This window comes from Chiloscyllium plagiosum, unplaced genomic scaffold (assembly GCF_037043375.1).
Source record: "Chiloscyllium plagiosum isolate Xiang-an unplaced genomic scaffold, Cpla_swu_hap1 HiC_scaffold_27, whole genome shotgun sequence".
In the NCBI taxonomy this organism is placed as follows: domain Eukaryota; kingdom Metazoa; phylum Chordata; class Chondrichthyes; order Orectolobiformes; family Hemiscylliidae; genus Chiloscyllium; species Chiloscyllium plagiosum.
Genome location: NW_028270165.1, coordinates 15,865,320 through 15,887,765, shown reverse-complemented (window position 1 = coordinate 15,887,765; position 22,446 = coordinate 15,865,320). Strand labels below are relative to the sequence as shown.

Here is a 22,446-nt window from a genome sequence, read left to right as displayed (position 1 = left end):
CCCCAGCCGATCCTTCCAGCCCCCCGGTACTCGGTGAGGGGGAGGAGGGGGAGAAGGAGTGTTTGACCTTGAGCTATTTAAAAAGCAGCTACATTTTCTCTGCCTTTTTGCTGAGGGGATCTGAAGCTGTAACAAAGTTGGATCACAATAAAGGTTACCTGTACTTACTCCTGGGCTCAGACTCTCAGTTGAGCTGCAAAGCTTTTTATTTTAAAGCTGTTCATTTGTTTCTGCCTCCTGCACTAAGTTTCGAATGTTGTGTATCAAATGTAAATTTTTCAGGAGTGCAGAGTTTGTCATTTCATCGCATTGTAAAGTTTACTGGCAGCACCGGGAGCTGGGTGCTGTGTTCAGTAGAAATAATGTGGAGGAGCCGGTGTTGGACTCGGGTGGGTAAAATTAAAAATCACGCAATACAAGGTTATAGTCCAACAGGTTTATTTGGAAATACTAGCTTTCGGAGCGCTGCTCCTTTGTCAGGTGGTTGTGGAGAATAAGATCATGATCACAATTTATATCCAAAGGAGTCTAGTGTCACAGAGATGTGATACATTAAACAATTCTAGATTTAAATCTTTTAGAATAGATTTCTGCTCTTTGGTTTGTTAATCCCAGAACGTGTTTTAAATAGCATTCTCAAGAATGTAATTTAAATGCAGAGCTTTTCTAACAATGTCAAGTCTGACTCGACATTGGGACCCAGACAGAATTCACAACTATTGTTCGAAAAGTTCTGCATTGAAATGAAATATATCACCACCACCCACGGTGCCCCTGTGCATTCTCGCCTGCCACCCACTATGCCCCCAATCCACTGCCCTCCATGTTCCACAGCATTGTGTCCATTCCATCTCTCGCCCAACACCTCCATTCTCTCTGTCATGCCACCCTCTGCACCCTTGTCCATTTTCTCTCTCTTGTCCCCCTCCCTCAGCTCACCCCCGTCCATTGTCTTTCCCTGCTGTGTGCCCCTCCTGCAGCCCTCTTTGATCGCTGTGTATCAAGCTGATGAAGAGAGAGAATGGATGCTGGGAGACAGGAGGGGCCAGAAATAGGTTATATTTAAAATTGAGAACAGGTAAAATTATACATTCAGAAACATTATTAAAGTCTGAAAGCATGTTCAATTTTTTAAGAGCTGCTGGAATCTTTCTGAAACTTGCACTGAAATATGTGCAGTTAGGCCACAGCTCAGGATAGGCTGGAAGGGGTGAATGGCCTGTTCCTAGTCTTGTGACATTGGTTCTGACGATGCAGAAATAGTCATAGCGTTGTATAGCATGGAAACAAACCCTTCAGTCCACGCCGACCAGATATCCTAAATTAACCTAGTGACCCATTCGCCAGAATTTGACCCATGTCCCTCTTAAACCCTTCCTATTCATATCCCCATCGAGATGCCTTTTAAATGTTGTAATTGTACCAGCCTCCTCCACTTCCTCTGGCAGCTTATTCCATACACGCACCATCCTCTGCTTGATAAGGTTCCCCCAACCCCCACCTTCCCTCTCTCCCTCCCAAGATGAAGAGTTGCCCAGAGGGAGGAGGTTTCACTCTGAAACTCAGAAGATCATTTCCACACAGTGACATCAACAATGGAGCAAGAGGTTGGGGCGAGGTGTCTGGGTAATGTGCTGGGGAAGGGGCAGGGCCAAGCTGAAGGCGGGCCCCCACACTGCACCTGCTGCACATGGCCGGCCGGATGGTCCGCAGAGTTTGCAAAAATCCCTTCCCTTCAGAGAATCCTCACATTGTGGAAGCAGGTCACTCTGCCCAATGGGTCCACACTGACTCACCAAAGGGTAACTCACCGACACCCGTTCCCCTATCCCGATTGCTCGACATTTACCCCCAACTAATACACCGAACTGGGCAGTATGGGTAATTTAGCGCAGCCAATCCGCCCTAACCTGCACATCCCGGGGTACTATGGGTAATTTAGCATGGTCAATACATCCTTCACCTGGACTAACACCGGGTTAGAGTTAAGCAGATTTATTTGGAAGGGCTCCTTCATCAGATGGTTGTGGAGAATAAGGTCATAAGGCACAGAATTTATGGAAAAATATTATAGAGTCCTGCCACTGAAATGATATCTTGACAAACCTGGATTGTTGAGTCTTTCATCTTTTAGAATGGGTTACAGGTATCATTAATGTAAATCTCAGAACTTCCTGTAAGGCACCTTCGAGAAAACATAAGGCTTTATAACAAAATGTGACATCTTAACTCAGACAATTCATTAAAAGAGTGAGGTCAGAGTCTGTGTGTATCCCAATCTTGAGTCAGACTGGTTCTATTTCCAAAATGCCAGAAGTTTCTCCTTGCCTCCATTCCCTTTACTCTGAGGCTGTGCCCACTAGTTCTAGTCTCTCGAGTCAATGGAAACTTTTTCCCACCTTCCATTCTTTCCAGGCCATTCAGTATTCATTACGTTTCAGTTAGAACCCCGCTGCTTGTGGGCCGATTAACCAGTGTCAACTGCATCCTTCAGGATGAGTTACAGCAGGGATTAGGTTCAGCAAACTGAGAATGGAGGGAGAGTGTGTGGGATAGAGATTTTCAACTTCTAAGGAATAAGCAAGGAAAGAGAGTTCACTATAAATTAGAACTGATCAGGTGGGCTGATTGGCCAAAGTCTGGTAGATGGAGTTTAAATCAGAGAAATGTGTGGTTTGCATTTTGGTCAAGCAATCCAGACAGGACTGACACCGTTAAGGGGAGTGTTGCAGAACAAAGAGACCTTGGAGTGCAGGTTCATAGTTCCTTGAAAGTGGAGTTACCAGTAGACAGGATAGTGAAGCAGGCATTTGGTATGCTTTCCATTATTGGTCAGTGCATTGAGTATAGGAGTTGGGAGGTCATATTGTGGCTGTGTAGGACATTGGTTAGTCCACGTTTGGAAGACTGCATTCATTTCTGGTCACCCGTTTACAGGAAAGATGTTGTGAAACTTTGAAAGGTGTCGGAAAAGATTTACAAGGCTGCTGTCAGAGTTGGAGGGTTCGAGCTACAGGGAGAGGCTCATTCAGCTGGGGATATTTTCCTGAGAGCATTGGAGGCTGAGGGGTGACCTTATAGACGTTCATAAGAGGCATGGATAGGGTGAATATCCAAGGTCTTTTCCCCAAGGTAGGAGAGTCCAAAACTAGAAGGCATATGTTTGAGGTGAGTGGGAATTTTTAAAGGCATCTGGATGGGTACATGAATAGGAAGGGTTTAGAGGGATATGAGCCACATGCAGGCAAATTGGAAGTAGATTAATTTAGGATATCTGTTTGGCCGGACAAGTTGGACGAAAGGGTCTGTTTCCGTGCTGTATTACTCAAATCTTCTTTGGTGAAAGCAGAAGTGTGATTGTGAAGGCTGGAGTTTCCGAGCAGCTTTCAAAGATGTTTTGCCCTTAATGGGAGCAGAAGTTACAATGAAACCCTGCATTTGTGAGACAGCAACTGAGTGAGTGAGTACATCCAGGATTTTGGTGGAAAGTGGGAATTCATTGCACGGTGGGGATGAAGCTCAACTTATTGAGTCATTTCTGCTGGTGAGTGAAACCAAGTCTCAAGATTAGGAGTAGATTCAGGACAGAGATGAGGAGGAACTGTTTTTGCTGGAGTTTAGTGAATCTATGGAATTCTCTGCTCAAGGAAGCAGTAGAGGCAGCTTCGTTAAGTATGTTCAAGACACAGTTGGATGGGTTTTTGCAATGATAGGGGAATTAAGGGTAGTTGGGACAATGCAGGGAGGGGAGGATCTGAGACAATGGATAGATCAGCCATGATCTTAATGAATGGCAGAGCAGGCTGGATATGAAACTACAACCCTGCATTTCCCATGGCTAACCCACCTAACCTCGACATTATGGGCAATTTAGCATGAACAATCCAAATCAAGGCCAGTGAGCAGTGTAGTGATGTGGGAAATGAATTTTAGAGAATGATAGGGACAAGGAGAGTAAATATACCAGCAATCAAAACTGGATTCTAAAGATCACAAAAATTGAAACCAGAAACGGTATTTGAATGTGTGCTGCATTGTAACAAAAGTGAATGAGTTGACTGCACACATTGAAGAGAATAATTGTGATCCGAGACTCCTTACAGAGACATGGCTTCAGGATGACAAGGATTGGATCCTGAATATCGAGGGTTTGGTCAAATGGGAAGCGAGGTAAAGGTATAGGGTTGGTGCTGCTAATGAAAGCACTGATCACAGGGTAGTCTGGTGTCAGCTCGGATTTCAGGTCCTGATTTCTTGGTCCTGTGCTGATCTCCCTGTTCCCACAGAGTAAGATATTGTTCTGATCTCCGCTTTGCTGGATTTCTGCTGAAGCTTTGTCCCCCCCTTTTTTTTTTCACTTTCCGGAACAATAAAGCATTCAGCCAATCAAGCCTCAACCCACAATTTCCCAGCCTGTCAACCATCCAGACACATAGTGTAATCATAGCAGGGAATCACATGACAAATGAAACCAAATTTGAAACAAATAGGTGCTCATGTTTAATGTTTGTTCATTCAGAAATGGGGGTCTCCCAGGATTCTGATTCTGTCCTACTTGAGGAATTCTCTCTCTCTTACATCTATCTATGAGAACCCAGCTATGATTTACAACAATATTTACACCAACAGAAGTAAGGCATCTGTTCTCAAATAGACAGAGATAAACAGGATGGAAATAGACATTTTCTCTCTCATGCGCGCACGCACACAAGTCCACAGGAGTGAATGTATATTTGCAGAGCTGAGCAGAAATGTCACTTTGTTATTAAAATTATATGGAGAAGGTGCCTTCCAGGAAGACTGGGGTGTGCATATTAATGATACCTGCAACCCATTTGAAAAGATGAAAGATTAACAATCCAGGTTTGTTAAATGTATCATTTCAGTGGTAGGACACTGTCCTGTTTTTCTATAAATTCTGTGTCTTATGATCTTATTCTCCACAATCACCTGATGAAGGAACAGCGTTCCAAAAGCTAGAGCTTCTAAATAAACCTGTTGGGCTATAACATGGTATTGTGATTGTTAACTTTGTCCAAGTTAGGGGGGATTGGCTATGCTAAGTTATCCATTGTACCCAGGGACGTGCAGATTAGGTGTGATAGTCAGTGAGTAGAGCATCAGGTGTAGGGGAATGGGTGTGGGTGGGTTACCCTTTGAGGGTTGGTTTGGACTCGTTGGGCTGAGTGGCCTGCTTCCACGCTGTGGGGATTCTGTGAAGGGAAGGGATTCCTGCAAACTGTGCACCTTGCCCTGACCCTTTTGTTTCGTCCCTTCTCCCTCCCCCTCCCTCACCCATTGGCGTCACAACACGGAAGTGGCCCTGTCAGTTTGAGTGAAACTCCCTCTCTTTGGGCAACTCTTCATCCTGGGAGGGACAGAGAGGGGAGGGGGGAAATCTATTCACTTGTGGCAATTGGATTGAATCCAGGGAGGGAGCTGACGCTGCAAACTCAGGTATGTGTCTTAATTACCTGGGTGAGGAGGGACAGAAGGATGGGGAGGGTCTGTTTTCCCCATTGCGCCACAGCCTGAGAGGTGACATTGTAGACTTTTATAAAATCATGAGCATGGATAGGATAAATAGTCAAGGTCTTTCCCTTGGGATGGGGGAGTCCCGAACTGGAGGGTCATGGGTTCAGGGTGAGGGCAGTGGGGAAATGTAAAAGAGACCTCAGGGGCAACGTTTTCATGAAAAGGGTGATGCGTATATGCAATGAGCTGCCAGAGGAAGTGGTGGGGGCTGGTACAATTCCTGCAGTTAAAAGGCATCTGGATGGGCATATGAATAGATAGGGATCAGATGGAGAGTGGCCAAGTGGTGGCAAATGCGACTGGAGTCAGAGATATACAGCACGGAAACAGACCCTTCGATCCAACTCGTCCTTGCTGACAAGATAGTCAACCCAATTTAGTCCCAGCTGCCGGCACCCGGCCCATATCGGGGCCAAGTGATGGCAAACGTGACTAGATTAATTTAGGATATCTGGGCAGGTTGGGCCAAAGAGTCTGTTTCTGTGCTGTGTGACTCTAATTGTCTTCAGTGAAAGCAGAAGTGTGGTCGTGAAGGCTGGACTTTCAGAGTATGTTTTGCCCTGACTGGGAGCAGAAGCGTTTGACTGAAGTGTGTCGGTGTTAATGCCTTGATGTCTCATTTTGCTCCCACCTTCCCGGGGTCGATAACCATTTTGTGTCTGGTCCTTCCTCAAGAAGCTGCATTGCAGGTTCACCCTGAATTGACACTTTTTTTGCTTCCCAAAATCAGATCTGCTCACTCTCAGCAGGATCCCAGTGTTGTGAAAGATATTAACTTTCAGGTGGAGTATCCAAAATTCAGAGAGATGTCAGTCTTGATGTTTTTGCTCATCTGCCCCTGTAAGATCCTGAATCAGCACCTTCAGGGGAATTAGTTAGATCAGAGTGAGAACAGAGGGGGAGAGAGAGTGGGATGGTGCTTTCAATTTTGTGGAATAACAAAAGACAAGAATATTCCACAGAAAGTAGAATTGCTTGTGCAGAATTTCTACCCTGCACTGACAGTGATGACTTTTGTAATCTCTTTTTAACAGTGTATTTGAAGATAGAAGTTTCAAAATCGACGCGTGAAGTCCTTATGCCCGAAACATTGACTCTCCTGCTCCTTGGATGCTGCCTGACCTGCTGCGCTTTTCCAGTACCACACATTTCGACACTGACTCTCCAGCGTCTGCAGTCCTCACTTTGACGTCAATGTCTGACAGTCACTCAATCCATCGGGACCGGAAACAATTTTCAACTGAGTCTGTGAGAAGGAGCAAAGCGTTTTGGTTCCTGTTTGAGTACATTTTCAGCATCAGTGGGACTGGATGAGAAACCCTACTGTTGCAGCGCATTGAGTGTGGGGTGTGTAGCAGCAGGAATTGATGGCAGGGAGGGACTGGAAACGTGTTTGTGTGCAGCTGAAGCTTCGGCCATGGAGAAACCCGAGGAATCCTGCCCCGTGGAGAAACGGTGGAAGTGTAGTGATGGCAGGAAAGGCTTCTGTTTCCCGTCTGCCCTGCAGATTCATCGGCGCATCCACACAGGGGAGAGACCATTCTCCTGCCCAGAGTGCGGGAAGGGCTTTGCACAGGCCTCCGCCCTGCTGAGGCACCAGCGGGCCCACACCGGGGAGAGGCCATTCCCCTGTCCCGAGTGCGGGAAGGCCTTCAGCAATTGCTCCGACCTGCTGAGGCACCAGCGGATCCACACAGGGGAGAGACCGTTCCCCTGCCCCGAGTGCGGGAAGGCCTTCAGCAATTGCTCCGACCTGCTGACCCACCGGCGGGTCCACACGGGGGAGAGGCCCTTCAGCTGCCCCAAGTGTGGGAAGGCCTTCAGCAATTCCTCCAACCTGCTGAGGCACCGGCAGGTCCACACCAGGGAGAGGCCTTTCAGCTGCCCTGAGTGTGGGAAGGCCTTCAGCGATTCCTACCGCCTGCTGAGGCACCAGCAGGTCCACACGGCGGAGAGGCCCTTCAGCTGCCCCGACTGTGGGAAGGCCTTCAACAATTCTTCAACCCTGCTGAAGCACCGGCGGGTCCACACGGGGGAGAGACCATTCCCCTGCCCCGAGTGCGGGAAGGCCTTCAGCGATTCCTCCCACCTGCTGACCCACCAGCAGATTCACACAGGGGAGAGGCCGTTCTCCTGCCTCGAGTGTGGGAAGAGATTTACCCAGGCCTCCAACCTGCTGACCCACTGGCGGGTCCACATGGGGGAGAGGCCGTTCAACTGCCCCGAGTGCGGAAAGGACTTTACTCGCTCCTCCCATCTCCGGAGGCACCAGCGAGTTCACATACCATTGCAGGGGGGATTGAAGGAGCGACGGCCGAGTGCCATTATCGACTGGACTGTCAACCCAGTTCCAGAGATCCCGGGTTTGAATCCCACTGCAGCAGATGGCGCTATACAGGGTATGGGTTGAAATTGCTGAGTGAGTCAATACTTCCTCCAGGTTAAGGCTGTACCAAGGATCCAATTACAAAGGGACAACTCAGTGGTGACCAATAGTAAAGAAAGTGGTTGGGGGTGGGGTGGGGAGTGTGCGCGCTTTGACTTTGAACTGTTTAAAAAGCTACTTTCTCTCGGCCTTTTTGCTGAGGGGATCTGAAGCTGTAATAAAGTTGGGTCGCAATAAAGGTTGCCTGAGCTTGCTGCTGGGCTCAGACTCTCATTGAAAGCTTTGAGCGCCAAGGGGTTTTTGTTTTAAAGCTGTCATTTCTTTCAGCCTCCTGCACTAACCTTCCAATGTTGCGTATCAGATGGAGTCGTGAATGAGCAGCCAGTATCGTGAGAACTTGTCAATTTTTCAGGAGTGCAGAGTGTGTCATTTTATCGGCGTTGTAAAGTTTCCTGGCAGCATCAGGAGATGTGGGCTGTGTTCACGAGAAATTATGTGGAGGAGCCGATGTTGGACTGGGCTGGATAAAGTTAAAAATCACACAACACCAGGTTATAGTCCAACAGGTTTATTTGGAAGCATGAGCTTTTGGAGCACTGCTCCTTCATCGGGTAACTGTGGAACAGGATCATAAGACACAGATTTTATAGCAAAAGATCACAGTGTCATGCAACTGAAATGACATATTGAACAAACCAAGATTGCTGTTAAGTCTTTCACCTTTTAGAATGAATTGCAGGTTTCAGTTCATTAATCTGTAAATCCCAGAACTACTATTAATTCACGTTCTCGATTTAGAACAGAGATGAGGAGGAGACAGTGAGGACTGCTGCTTTTCCTGGAGTGTAGTGAATCTAGGGAATTGTCTTCATGAAGTATATTCAAGACACAGTTGAATGGGTTTTTGCATGGTAGGGGAACTGAGGTTAGTTGGGGCAATGCAGGTAGGAGGAGCTGAGATGATGGATAGGTTGACCATGATCGCAATGAATAATGGAGCAGGCTAGAAGGGCCAAATGGCCAACTCCTGCTTTTATTTCTACGAAACTATTTCCCATAGCTAACCTACTTAATCTGCACATCACTGGGCACTATGGGTAATTAACATGATGAATTCACTCTAACCTGCACCTACCTGGACACCATGGGTAATTTAGCACAGCCAATCCAACCGAATCCGCACAACACTGAACACTGGGTAATTTAGCATGGTCAATCCACCCGAACCTGGACAAAGTTAAACATCACACAACACCAGGTTATAGCCCAACAGGTTTATTTGGAATTACTAGCTTTCAGAGCACTGGTGGTTGTGGAGTATAAGATCATAAGGCACAGTGTCCTGCCACTAAAATGATATATTGAACAAACCTGGATTGTTACCTCTCTCATCTTGTACAGTGGGTTGCAACTATTATTCGTATGCAAATTGTGATAACATAAGGTTTTATCACAAAAGGTGACATCTGGGCTCACTGGTTCGCACTGCTGCCTCACAGCCCCAGGACCTGGGTTCGATTCCAGCCTCTGGCGACAGTCTGGGTGGAGTTTGCACATTCTCCCCGTGTCTGCGTGGGTTTTTTCTGGGTGCTCCGGTTTCTTCCCACAATCCAAAAATGTGCAGGTTAGGTAAATTGGCCATGCTAAATTGCCTATTGTGTTACATGCATTAGTCAGAAGTAAATACAGGGAATGAATCCTGGTGGATTACTCTTCGGAGTGTCGGTGTGGACTTGTTGGGCCAAAGGGCCTATTTTGATACTGTAGGAAACTAATCTAATCTCGGCTCAAACAATGCATTAAAAGTATGAGGTCAGAGTTTGTCTATATCCCAATCTTGAATCAGACTAGTTCTGTTTCTAAAGTAGGAATTTATAAAATACAATATGTTCTGACTGCTTGCAGATTGTACATTTTTGAGCAATGTATCTGAAAATATAATTCTGCAATTGCAAATTCACCCCCAAGGACTTGTGTGTGCTTACATGCATGAGACAGCAAAAACGTCTATTTCCGTGCTGTATATCGGTCTATTTGATAACAGGTGCTTTATTTCTGTTGGTGTAAATATTGTTGTAAATCATAGCTATGTACTAACCGTTACATGTAAGGGAAAGAGAATTCCTCAAGTAGGGCACTATCAGAATCCTGGGAGACCCCTATTTCTGGTTTACTTCCTAATGAACAAACATTGAGCATCAGCACCTATTTATTTCTAATTTTTGTTTCATTTTTCTTGTTTGATTCCCTGGTATGATTACACTTTGTGTTTGGTTGGTTGTCAGGCTGGGAGATGGTGGGTTAGGTTGCGATTGACTGGATGTTTTATTGTTCTGGAAGATGTAAAGCGGGGAGGGGTCAAAACTTCAGCAGAAATCCCGCAGAGCCGAGAACAGACCAACATCATACTCTGTAGGAACAGGGAGATCAACAGAGGACAGAGATCAGGACCTGAAATCCGAGCTGACACCGACTGCCCTGTGATCAGTGCTTTGATTAGCAGTGCCAACCCTCTGACTTTACCTAGCTTCCCATTTGACTACTCTCTTGATATTCAGGATCCAATCCTTGTCATCCTGAAGCCATGTCATAATTATTCTCTTCAATGTGTGCAGTCAATTCATTCACTTTTGTAACAATGCAGCACACGTGCAGATACCCTGTTTTTAGTTTCAATTTTTATGATCGTTAAAATCCAGTTTTGAATCCAAATACTCTCCTTGTCTCCATCGTTTCTCTGATGTTCATTTCCCATGTCACTACATTGCTCACTGGCCTTGATTGGGTCCCCCCCACCTTATCTCAGTCCCAACCCTCGGACTCAGCACTGCATTTTTGACCTGCAATCTTCTTCCTGACCTCTCTGCCCACACCCCCTCTCCGGCCTATCACCCTCACCTTAACCTCCTTCCACCTATCGCATTCCCAACGCCCCTCCCTCAAGTCCCTCCTCCCTACCTTTTATCTTAGCCAGCTTGGCACACCTTCCTCATTCCTGAAGAAGGGCTTGTCCCCGAAACATCGATTCTCCTGTTCCTTGGATGCTGCCTGACCTGCTGCACTTCTCCAGCAACACATTTTTCAGCTTCCTTCGTCATTTCTGCCACCTCCAAACAGATCCCACCACCAAGGCTATATTTCCCTCCCCTCCCCTATCAGCATTCCGGAAAAACCACTCCCTCCGTGACTCCCTCGTCAGGTCCAACCTCCACTACCGGCATCTTCCCCTGCAACCGCAAGAAATGCAAAATGTGCGCCCACACCACCCCCCTCACTTCCCTCCAAAGCCCCAAGGGATCCTTCCATATCTGTCACAAATTCACCTGCACCTCCACACACATCATTTATTGCAGCCGCTGCACCCGAAGTGGCCTCCTCTACATTGGGGAGACTGGCCGCCTACTTGCAGAACGTTTCAGAGAACACCTCTGGGACACCCGCCCCATAGCGGAACACTTTAACTCCCCCTCCCACTCCGCCAAGGACATGCAGGTCCTTGCCCGCCTCCATTGCCAGACCATGGCAACACGACGCCTGGAGGAAAAGCGCCTCATCTTCTGCTTAGGGATGAATACAGATTTCTTCAGCTTCCTCATTTTCCCCCTCCCCCCACCTTATCTCATTCCCAACCCTGGACTCAGCACCGCCTTCTTCTTGACCTGCAATCTTCTTCCTGACCTCTCCGCCCCCACCCCCTGTTCCTTGGATGCTGCCTGACCTGCTGTACTTTTCCAGCAACACATTTTTCAGCTTTGATTGGGATTGGCCATGAGAAATTACCCATAGTGCCCAGGGATGTGCAGGTTAGGTGTATTTGTCAGGGTAATGTAGAGCGGTAGGGGAATGGGTATGGGTGGGTTCCCCTTCAGAGGGTCGGTGAGGACTCGTTGGGCCGAGTGGCCTGCTCCCACACTGTGGGGATTCTCTGAAGCGAAGGGATGTTTGCAAACGGTGCAGGACAGCGCAGGCACAGTGTGGGACAGCTGGCTGCTGCTTCACCACGCCCACCCGTTCCTTTTATGACGTCACAACGTGGAAGTGACAAACAGATTGAGTGAAAATCTCTCCGTCTGGGCAACTCTTCATCCTGGGGTGGGAGGGGCGGGGAAATCTGTTCACTTGTAGCAACGGGAGTGAATCCAAGGAGGGAGGAGACCCTGTCAACTCAGGTATGGGACTTAATTACCAGGTGAGGAGGGGCAGAAGGGTAGAGATTGGGAAGATGGAGGGTTAGATATCTTTTCTGTTTTCCTTTGCGAAATGCACCCAATTTCCACAAGTAACTGCAACAGGTATAAGTACAGCACATGCAGCTTCAAGCCGGCTGTGCATCCTCTGATATTCCTCTGCCTTGGTTCCAGCACATTTGGCTTCCTTTCCCATCCCCACTCCATTCCACATTTAAAAGGCGTCTTGATGGGTATATGAATAGGAAGTGTGGAGGGATATGGGCTAAGTGTTGCCAAACGGGACCAGATTGATTAAGGATATCTGATCGGCATGGATGAGTTGAACCGAAGGGACTAATCCTGTGCTGTATAGCTGGTAGACAATGGTCCTCAGAGTTCTGTTCCTATTAGGCTGGTGCTTAGCTCTGTTGCACATGGCCTTGGCGACAGCATCAGATTCTGAAATGAGAAAAGACCTAAAATATGTGCAAGGGAGTGGTTCTGTTCCGGGTCCATACATGGATATGGGTGTAGTTACTTATGCCGCAAAAGGCCTGTTGTCCCCCAGCCAATAGAACGCAAGCCGTTGATGTACACAGTGAGGAGGTCTGAGGCTCATTTGCCTTACGCAAGTGGGTGAGACAAGTCTCAATTAGGCAGGAGATGTTATGTGGAACATGAACAATTGCACACCCATAGCTGGTACCATTAAAGAAATTCTCATACGACAGTGGAGTTAAAAGGTGTCTGTTATCAGGTAGCAGCAGGGCTAATACAGTATTGGAAAGTGATACTGTATTTCTTTCAGAGAGTCGGCAGTAGGGAGTCTGACAAATAGATTGGGATCAGAGGACTGGGGATGGGTCAAGAAAGTCATCTACCGATAGAGAAGAGTAACGTACTACTGCCTCTGGGGTGAGCAGCGTTCTGTGGACCTGTATAAATAAGTTGTTTGTAGACTTAGGAGTTTCCCCTATCAGGCTTCCCTTTTCTCGAGCAGGCCTGTCCTGCAAAAAGGGATGGTGTTCCCAGGCGTCCTTAAAATATTTACCATAATAACGGAATGGATCAGTTTTATCCTCACTCGGCTTGCGTCTGCAGGTAAAATCAAAAAGACAGGTTCGGTAACGACATGATTTCTACTGTCCAGATGGACCATCTGGTCTTTCTGATGTAAGAGTCCATTGCAATAATCAATCTTCATCACGTTCCACACGTCGAAGGCGTCTGGTCCAGTGCACTGGACGACATCTCCTCAGCACGGGTGGTGGATAATCTCTGATCATTCCTGGTCGCATCCATATTTAGTGGCTTTCTCCATCAGGATGTTGTATGTGATCAAACAGGTCAGTAGATGTGCAATCTCCCACATGTCCCTTCTCTTATTACAGATACTTGAACTAAGAATAGCGTTAGAACAACAGCAAAATTCAAAAACCCAAATGGACAGGGTCCACTCCTTGTCTTGGGATTCCAGTATTCTCTCCTCCTCTTCCCCCCTTTTGATTGGTGCGGCCAGTCAATTTACAATGGTCCAGGTGGACCCAAGCCGTGCGCCCAGCGACTTTGACCACCGTAGGGGTGGGAAGTAAAACCTGGAAGGAGCCATCCCATCTTAACGAGCACCAATGAACCAGGCTCTATCCATGACAAGGCTGAAAGGGAGGGAACATTGCCGTAGGCCGCACGCACAACGTTAGTTAGAGCAAGAACATAGCCAATCATTGCTTCGGTCATGTGGTGGAAGTGGACTGAGGAGGGAGCCGAATTGTTCCGAGGGGTACGGAGCGGGCAACTGCAGGGAATCTCAGCTGGAGACAGTCGTGTCTCACCTACAGACGTGGATCGCACCTGAAATAAGGCCACAGGGAGTAGCATAACTAATGCATCCACTAGAATACAGAAGGAGCTTGATACGATAAGGAAATGTTAACCACACTGTTGGCTCTCGATGCAGGTGCAGTGGCACTGAATCACAAGATAAAAGTGACCTCAACGTTATGACCTCAGTTATTTACCAGTTAATATCAGTGGATCAACTATCTGTCAATGAAGTGATATCATGTATTGATTGGTAATTGTCTGAATATACAATGCGATCACGGCCCATGTTTTCCTTTAAGAAAAGTGTACAAGTGCCTCTGTATTAAGCCATGTGTGCAGTTCCTCTGAGGAATACAGAAATGTTTCCGGACACACTGTATCCAGCCATATGAAGAAATAAAGAGTGAAGTCTAAAACAGTCACACCGATGGTGAGGGTTCATTGATCGCAGAACCGAGTGACCTCACCAGGGGTCTGATTTTCACTTGCAAACTCAGGTATGTGTCTTAATTACACAGTGAGGAGGGACAGAAGGATAAAAGATTGGGAAGGGGATGGGATAGATGTCTTTTCTGTTTTTACTTTATCTTTTCTTTTCTATCAGGGACTGACACTGATGACCTTTGTAATCTCTTTTCACAGAATATTTGAAGTTGTGAAGACGAAAGTATCAAAGTCAACAGATGGAAGGCTTAGGCCTGAAACATTGACTCTCCTGCTCCTCGGATGCAGCCTAACCTGCTGTGCTTTTCCAACGCCACACTTTCTGTCTCTAACTCTCCAGTGTCTGCAGTCCTCACGTTGACATCAAAGTCTGACAGTCACTCGATCCATCAGGACCACAACAATTTTTGACTATGGTTCTGTGCCAAGGAGCAAAGCTTTTTGGTTCCTGTTTGAGTAAATTTTCAGCATCAGTGGGACTAGATGAGAGATTCTACCGTTGCAGTGCACTGAGTGTGGAGCCTGAAACAGGGATACGGCCTGGGAAGAGGAATTCACGGCAGGGAGGGGCTCTACACGTGTTTGTGTGTAACTGAAGCTTCAGCCATAGAGAAACCCAAGGACTCCCGCCCCGTGGAGAAACCATGGAAGTGTGGCGACTGCGGGAAAAGCTTCCGTTTCCCGCCTGTCCTGGATACTGATCGGCACAGTCACACCGGGGAGAGGCCGTTCCCCTGCACCGAGTGCAGGAAGAGCTTTACCCGGGCCTGCAACCTACTGACCCACCAGCAGGTCACACGGGGGAAGAGGCCCTTCAGCTGCCCAGAGTGCAGGAAGACCTTCAGCTATTCCACCACCCTGCTGAAGAATCAGCGGGTCCACACAGGGGAGAGGCCCTTCAGCTGCACCGAGTGCGGGAAGGGATTTACCTGGGCCTCCACTCTGCTGACCCACTGACGGATCCACACCGGGGAGAGGCCATTCACTTGCCCAGTCTGCTGGAAGGCCTTCAGTGCTTCCTCTACCCTGCTAAAGGGGAGAGACCCTTCAGCTGCCCCGAGTGCAGGAAGGCCTTCAGTGATTCCTCCGCAACATCAGCGGGTCCATACAGGGGAGAGGCTGTTCACTTGCTCAGTGTGGGAAGGGGTTCAGTCAGCTGAGCGACCTGTGGAGGCATGAGCAGCTCCACGAGAGGGACAGGCCCTTCGGGAAGGGGTTCACCTGCTCGGTAAAGCTGCTGACCCACTGGTGGGGGTAGTGGCCATTCACCCGCTTTCAGTTCAGGAAGGGCTTCACACACTGCACCCAACTGTAGAGGCACCAGTGTGTTCATGTAGGGTCAGGGGTTGTGCAGGTTAGGGTGGATTGACCCATAGTGCCCAGGGATGTGCAGGTTAGGTGTATTAGTCAGGGGGGGTAAATGTAGAGCACTAGGGGTAGGGGAATAGGTGTGGGTGGGTTACCCTTTGGAGAGTTGGCGTGGACTCGTTAGGCCGAATGGCCTCGCTGAAGGGAAAGGATTTTTGGAAACTGTACAGGGCAGCACTGGCGCAGTGCGTGCAAGCGGCCGTCCGGAGTAAGCGCAGTGCGGCAGCATGTTTTTGGGCCTCACTCCATTGATGATGTCACAAGGCGGAAGTGTCCCTGTCAGGTTTGAGTGGAACTCCCTCCCTCTGGGCAGCTCTTCATCCTGGGAGGGGGAGGGGAAATGGGAGGGAGAGGGAGGAGAGGGCGAAATCAATTTTTATTTAAGGTAGACGGGTGGGGCGAGTCCAGAATCAGATGGCAGACGTTTCAGGTGAGAGGGGAAAGATATACCAAGGGGCAACCTTTTCATACAATGAAGAAAAGCTCTGCCTTTAAATTACATTCTTGAGATTTGATATTTAACAGAAGTTCTGGGATTAACATTCCAAGGAACAGAAACCCATTCTAAAAGATTTAATCTAAAATTGTTTCATGTATGACATCTCCATGACACTGGACTTGTTTGCCTATACATTTTGTGATCGTGATCTTATTCGCCACAACCACTGCTGAAGGAGCAGTGCTCTGAACATGAATGCATCCAAATAAACCTGTCGGATGATAACCTGGTGTTGTGTGGTTTTTAACTTTGTCCAGGATAGGGTGGACTGGATTTGCTAAATTATCCATAGTGTTCAGGGACGTGCAGGTTAAGGTGGATTCGCCATGGGAAAGACAGGGTAGGGGGTGGGTATGGGTGGGGTGGACTCAATGGGCCCAATGGACTGTGTCCACATTGTCTATAACTTACCCCCACAACGGAGCATTTTATCTGCGTGTACCCCGTTAAGCCCCTTTCAAAATGTTACTGGTTTCAATAAGATCACTTCTGGTTCTTAGAGTCATAGAGGCATACAGCACAGAAACAGACCCTTCAGTCCAACTGGTCCATGTCGACCAGGATTCCCAAACTAAACCAGTCCCACTTGCCTGCATTTGGCCCATATCCCTCTAAATATTTCTATTCATGAACCCATCCAAATGTCTTTTAAACATTGTAACTGTATCTGCATCTCCCACTTCCTCAGCAAGTTCATTCCCCAAACAAACCACCCTCTGAGTCACTGCCCCTCAGGCTCCCTTTAAATCTCTTTGCTCTCGCCTTAAAGAAATTGCCATTCGTTTTGTGTTCCCCTACGTAAAGGAAGAGCCCTTTGCTATTCACCTTCCCTCCTCCCCTCATGATTTTATAAATCTCAGTAAGGTCACCCCTCAATCTCCTACGCTCCAGTGAAAAATGTTCCAGCCTCTCCTATCTCAAACCCTCCAGTCCTGGTAACATCCTGGTAAATCTTGTCCAAATGCCCTTTAATAATAATCTTCCTACAACAGGGCAACCAGAAATGTACTCAGTACTCAAAGTGGCCTCATCAACATCCTGGACAATCTCAACATGATGTCCCAACTCCGATCCATGACAGTGTGAACAATGAAGGCAAGCATGCGAAACACCTCTTAACCACCCTGTCTACCAATGATGCAACTTTCAAAGAATTATGTCCCTGAAAACCCCATGTCTCTCTGTCTTACAACACGACCCTGGGCCCTACCATTTACTGTACAAGTCCTGCCCTTCCTTCTTTTAGCAAAATGCAATCCCTCGATTTGATCCATACCTCTCTCATACACATGGTCTCTTTCAGACCCACACACACTTACGCACACCCTCTCTCTCATTCATGCGTGCACACATGTCAATGGGGTGAATTTGTATTGGCAGAACTATATTTACAGATACATTCAATTTTGCTCAAAAAGTGCACAATCTGCAGGCAGTCAATCCATGTAATATTTTATGAATTCCTACTTTGGAAGTAGAACCAGTCTGATTCATTGGGGGGGTCATTATAGGTGATCATTATGGGGGACTGTAACTTGCCCAACATTAACTGGAAATGCTTTCACTCTGGTACGTCTTATGGATCAGTTTTGTCCAGTGTGTGCAGGAGGGTTTTCTGGCACAGTATGTCAAAGGGCTGACAAGAAGGAAGGCCACACTGGATCTGGTACTTGGTAATGAACCAGGCCAGGTGTTTGATTTAATGGTAGGTGAGCACTTTGGAGAGAGTGACCATAATTCAGTTAGGTTTCATTTAGCGATGGAAAGGGATAGGAATGTGCCGCAGGGCAAGAATTATTGATGGGGCAAGGGCAATTCTAATGCAATGAGGCAAGACTTAGGATGCATAGAATGAGGTAGCAAAATGCAGGGGATGGGGACAATTGAAATGTGGAGCTGGTTTAAGAAACAGATATTGTGTGTCCTTGGTTGGTATGTCCCTGTCAGACAGGGAGGAAGTGATAAGGTAAGGGAACCATGGTTTTCTACAGAAATTGCATCTCTTGTTAAGCAGGAGAAGGAGACTTTTGTGACAATGAGATGAGACGGTTCAGATGAGGCCATGGAGAGCTACAGATTAGTTAGGAAGGATTTAAAGAGAGAGTTAAGAGTAAACAGAGGACATGAGCAGTCTTTAGCAGGTAGAATAAAAGAGAACCCTAAAGCTTTCTATAGGTATATGAGGAATAAAAGGATGACTAAGGTAGGAATAGAGCCAAAGACAGAATTAGGAAGTTGTGTGTGGGCCCTGTGGAGATCCAAGAGCTGTTAATGAATATTTCTCATCGGTCTTCACTCAGGAAAAGGAGACTATTGTAGGGGAGAAGAATGAGATACGAGATATTAGACTAGAAAGGATCAAAGTTAGTAAGGAGGAGGTGCTATCAATTCTAGAAGGAGTGAAAGTAGACAAGTCCCCTGGGCCGGATGGGATTTATCCGAGGATTCTCTGGGAAGCTAGGGAGGATATGGTGGAGACTTTGGCTTTGATCTTTGAGTCATCATTGTCTACAGGTTTAGTACCAGAGGAGTGGAGGGGTGCAAATGTTATGCCCTTGTTCAAGAAGGGCAGTAGAGATGACCCAGGTAATTATAGACCAGTGACCCTACGTCTGTTGCAGGGAAGCTTTTGAAAAGGAGTATAAGAGATCGGATTTATAATCATCTAGCAAGTAACAAGTTGATTTCAGATAGTCAACATGGTTTCATCAAGGGCAGGGCATCTCTCACAAACCCCATTGAGTTTTTTTGAGAAGGTGACCAAGCATGTGGATGAGGTTATGGCAGTTGACGTGGTGTACATGGACCTTAGTAAAGCCTTTGATAGGGTTCCACATTGTAGGTGTTGGAGAAAATGCAGAGGCATGGGACGGGGGGTGATTTAGCAGTTTGGATCAGAAACTGGCTTGCTGAAAGAAGACAGTGAGTGGTGATTTATGGAGAATAATCAGCCTGGAGTCCCGTTACTAGTGGTGTGCCACAAAGATGTGTTTTATGACCACTGCTATTTGTCATTTTTATAGATGACTTGGACGTAGACATAGGTGGATGGGTAAGTTTGCAGTTGACACTAAAGTTGGTAGTTCCAAATAAACCAGTTGGACTATAACCTGGTGTTGTGTGATTTTTAACTTTATCAACCTCAGTACAATACCAGCACCTCCACATAGTTTCTCATGAACACAGCCCACACCTCCCAGAACTGCCAGTAAACTTTACAATGCTGATGAAATGACGCAGTACCTGCAGTCGTGAAAAATTTACAATTTCTAACGATACTAGCTCCTCATTCACTGCTCCATCTGATACACAACATTGGAAACTTAGTGCAGAAGGCTGAAAGAAATGAGCAGCTTTAAAAAAAAACCTCTTGAAGCTCAAAGCCTTCAATGAGAGCCTGAGCCCAGGGTAAGTTCAGGTAACCTTTATTGTGACCCAACCTTGTTACAACTTCAGATCCCCCCCAGCAAACAAGTGTACAAAAAGTAGCTTTTCTAAAAAACAGCTCCAGGTCAAAGCCCACACACTCCCATCCCCCTGCCTTTCTTTACTATTGGTCAGTACTGAGTTGTCCCTTTGTAATTGGATCCTTGGTAAAGCCTGAAGCCATAGGAAGTATTGCCTCACTCAGCAATTTCAACCTATACCCTGTCTCCAACTAAGTTTTTCATGGCTGTGGGTCTGGAGTCATGTGCAGGTCAGACCGGATAAAGGATGCAGCTGGGACGACTGAGTGAATCTTTTCCCTAAAAAGGAAGTGAGTGAATCAGATAGGAATTTCTCCACCCCCACTCCCCAAAAATGGTTTCATCGTTAGATTCTGAACTCCAGATTTCTGACTGATTTCCAATTCCACCATCTGCCGTGGTGAAATTCAAATCTGGGAGTCCCCGGAACTGGGTTGATAGTCCAGTCGATAATGGCACTCGGCCGTCGCTCCTTCAAACCTCTTGCGATGGCTCTGCAGGTGGAAGGTGTGGGTAAAGCCCTTCCCGCACTGAACCTGTCAGTACCTCAGCAGGGCAGAGGAATAACTGAAGGCCTTCCCTCACTCGGGGCAGCTGAAGGGCCTTTCGCCTGTGTGGATCCATCGGTGGATCAGCAGGGCGGAGGAATTACTGAAGGCCTTCCCGCACTCGGGGCAGCTGGAGGTCCTCTCGCCCGTGTGGATGTGCCAGTGGGTCAGCAGGTGGGAGGCCTGGGTAAAGGTCTTCCCGCACTCTGGGCAGTGGAGAGCCTCTCCCTGGTGTGACTGCCAATGAGTCTCAAGGTCAGACAGGGCATAAAAGCCTTTCCCACAGTCGCCATACTGCCATGGTTTCTCCATGGGGCAGAATTCCTCCGGTTTCTCCATGGCCAAACCTTTAGCTGCACACAAACACATATAGAGTCCCTCCCTGCTATGAATTCCTCTTTCCAGGCCATATAGCTGTTTCAGGCTCCACACTCAGTAGGCTGCAAAGGTGGGTCTCTCATCCAATCCCACTGATGCTGAAAACGCACTCAAATAGGAACCAAAAAGCTTTGCTCCTTCTCACAGAATCACAGTCAAAAATCGTGCTGGTCCCGATGGATTGAGTGACTGTCAGACATTGACGTCAAAGTGAGGACAGTGGTTACTGGATAGTCAGTGTAGGAAAGTCCGGCGGTGGAAAAGCACAGAAGGTCAGGCAGCATCCGAGGAGCAGGAGATCGATCTGTTAATTTTGAAACTTCCATCTTCAGATCTTCAAATAATCAGTAAAAAGAGATCACAAAAGTCATCACTGTCAGTACATGGTAGGAATTCAGAACAAGCAATTCTACTTTCTGTGGAATATTCTTTTCTTTTGTTATTTCACAAAATTGAAGCACCATCCCAGCCTCTCTCCCCCTCTGTTCTTACTTCACTAACTAATTCTCCTGAAGGTGCTGATTCAGGATCTTACAAGGGCAGAAAAGCAAAAACATCTCTCTACATCTTGGATACCTCCATCTGAAAGTTAATATCTTTCACAACATTGAGATACTGCTGAGTGAGCAGGTCTGATTTTTGGAAGCAAAAAAAAACAATGAGTTTGCAATAACCCCTTCTCTTCAGACAATCCCCACAGTATGGAAGAGGCCACTCAGCCCAACACGTCCACACCGACCCTCCAAAGCCACACCCATTTCACTACCCCTATTGCTCCACATTGTGGAGAATAAGATCATAAGGCACAGAATTTCTACAAAAATATCAGTGTCCTGCCACAGAAACGATATTTTGAACAAACTTGGATTGTTAAGTGTTGCACTGAAAGGCATTATCACCCTCATCTACAAGCGGAAGGGGGACTGGGAGGAACTCAAAAATTGGAGACCAATCTCACTGTTGAATGCGGATTACAAAATTCTGTCAAAGGTAATCGCCAACCGGGTCAGGTCTGCTCTGGGGTCGGTGATTCACCCTGACCAAACCTGTGCTGTGCCGGGCAGGAAGATCGCTGAGAGTCTCACACTCCTCAGGGATATGATCGCCTACGTGCAGGACAGAGGGTTGGACACCTGCCTGGTCAGCCTGGACCAGGAGAAAGCCTTTGACATGATATCACACAGGTATATGAGAGATGTTCTCTCCAAAATGGGCTTTGGGGAGGGAATCTGCAATTGGATCAGACTGCTCTACACCAACATTGTCAGTGCAGTCTCAATCAATGAGTGGGAATCAGATAGCTTCCCAGTCAGATCTGGAGTCAGGCAGGGCTGCCCTCTCTCTCCTGCCTTGTTTGTGTGCTGCATAGAGCCATTTGCCAAGTCCATCAGGAAGGATGCGAGTCTGAGAGGGGTGACTATTCCTGGCAGCGGGGGCCTGCAGGTTAAGGCCTCCCTCTACATGGATGACGTCGCCGTTTTCTGCTCAGATCCGCTGTCCGTGCACAGACTCATGTGCATATGTGACCAGTTCAAACGGGTCTCGGGGACCAAGTAAACCGATGCAAGAGTGAGGCCATGCTCTTTGGGAGCTGGGCCGACCAATCCTCGATCCCCTTCACCGTCAGGACCGACCACCTGAAAGTGCTGGGTATTTGGTTCGGGGGGGCTAGGGCGTGCGCCAAGTCTTGGGAGGAGCGTATCAGCAAAGTGAGGCAGAAACTGGTGGGATGGACGCTACGGTCGCTCTCCATCGCGGGAAAAAACCTGGTCATCAGGTGTGAGGCACTGTCTTTGCTATTATACGTGGCACAGGTCTGGCCTATTCC

General features: G+C 47.4%; 1 protein-coding gene across 4 annotated transcripts in view; it reads left to right on the top strand.

Annotated features, from left to right (window-relative positions):
- The window catches only part of LOC148143229 (uncharacterized), a 39,425-nt gene extending 25,069 nt beyond the window's left edge, over positions 1-14,356 (top strand). For all 4 annotated transcript variants that reach the window (XM_087974077.1, XM_087974076.1, XM_087974078.1 and 1 more), the window contains exons 2-3: positions 6,570-7,934; positions 14,214-14,356. In XM_087974077.1, the coding sequence (XP_087830203.1) occupies positions 6,953-7,934; positions 14,214-14,314 (1,083 nt within the window). In that variant the 5' untranslated portion in view covers positions 6,570-6,952 and the 3' untranslated portion in view covers positions 14,315-14,356. The remainder of the gene's footprint in view (positions 1-6,569; positions 7,935-14,213) is intronic.
- The last annotated feature ends 8,090 nt before the right edge of the window (positions 14,357-22,446 follow it).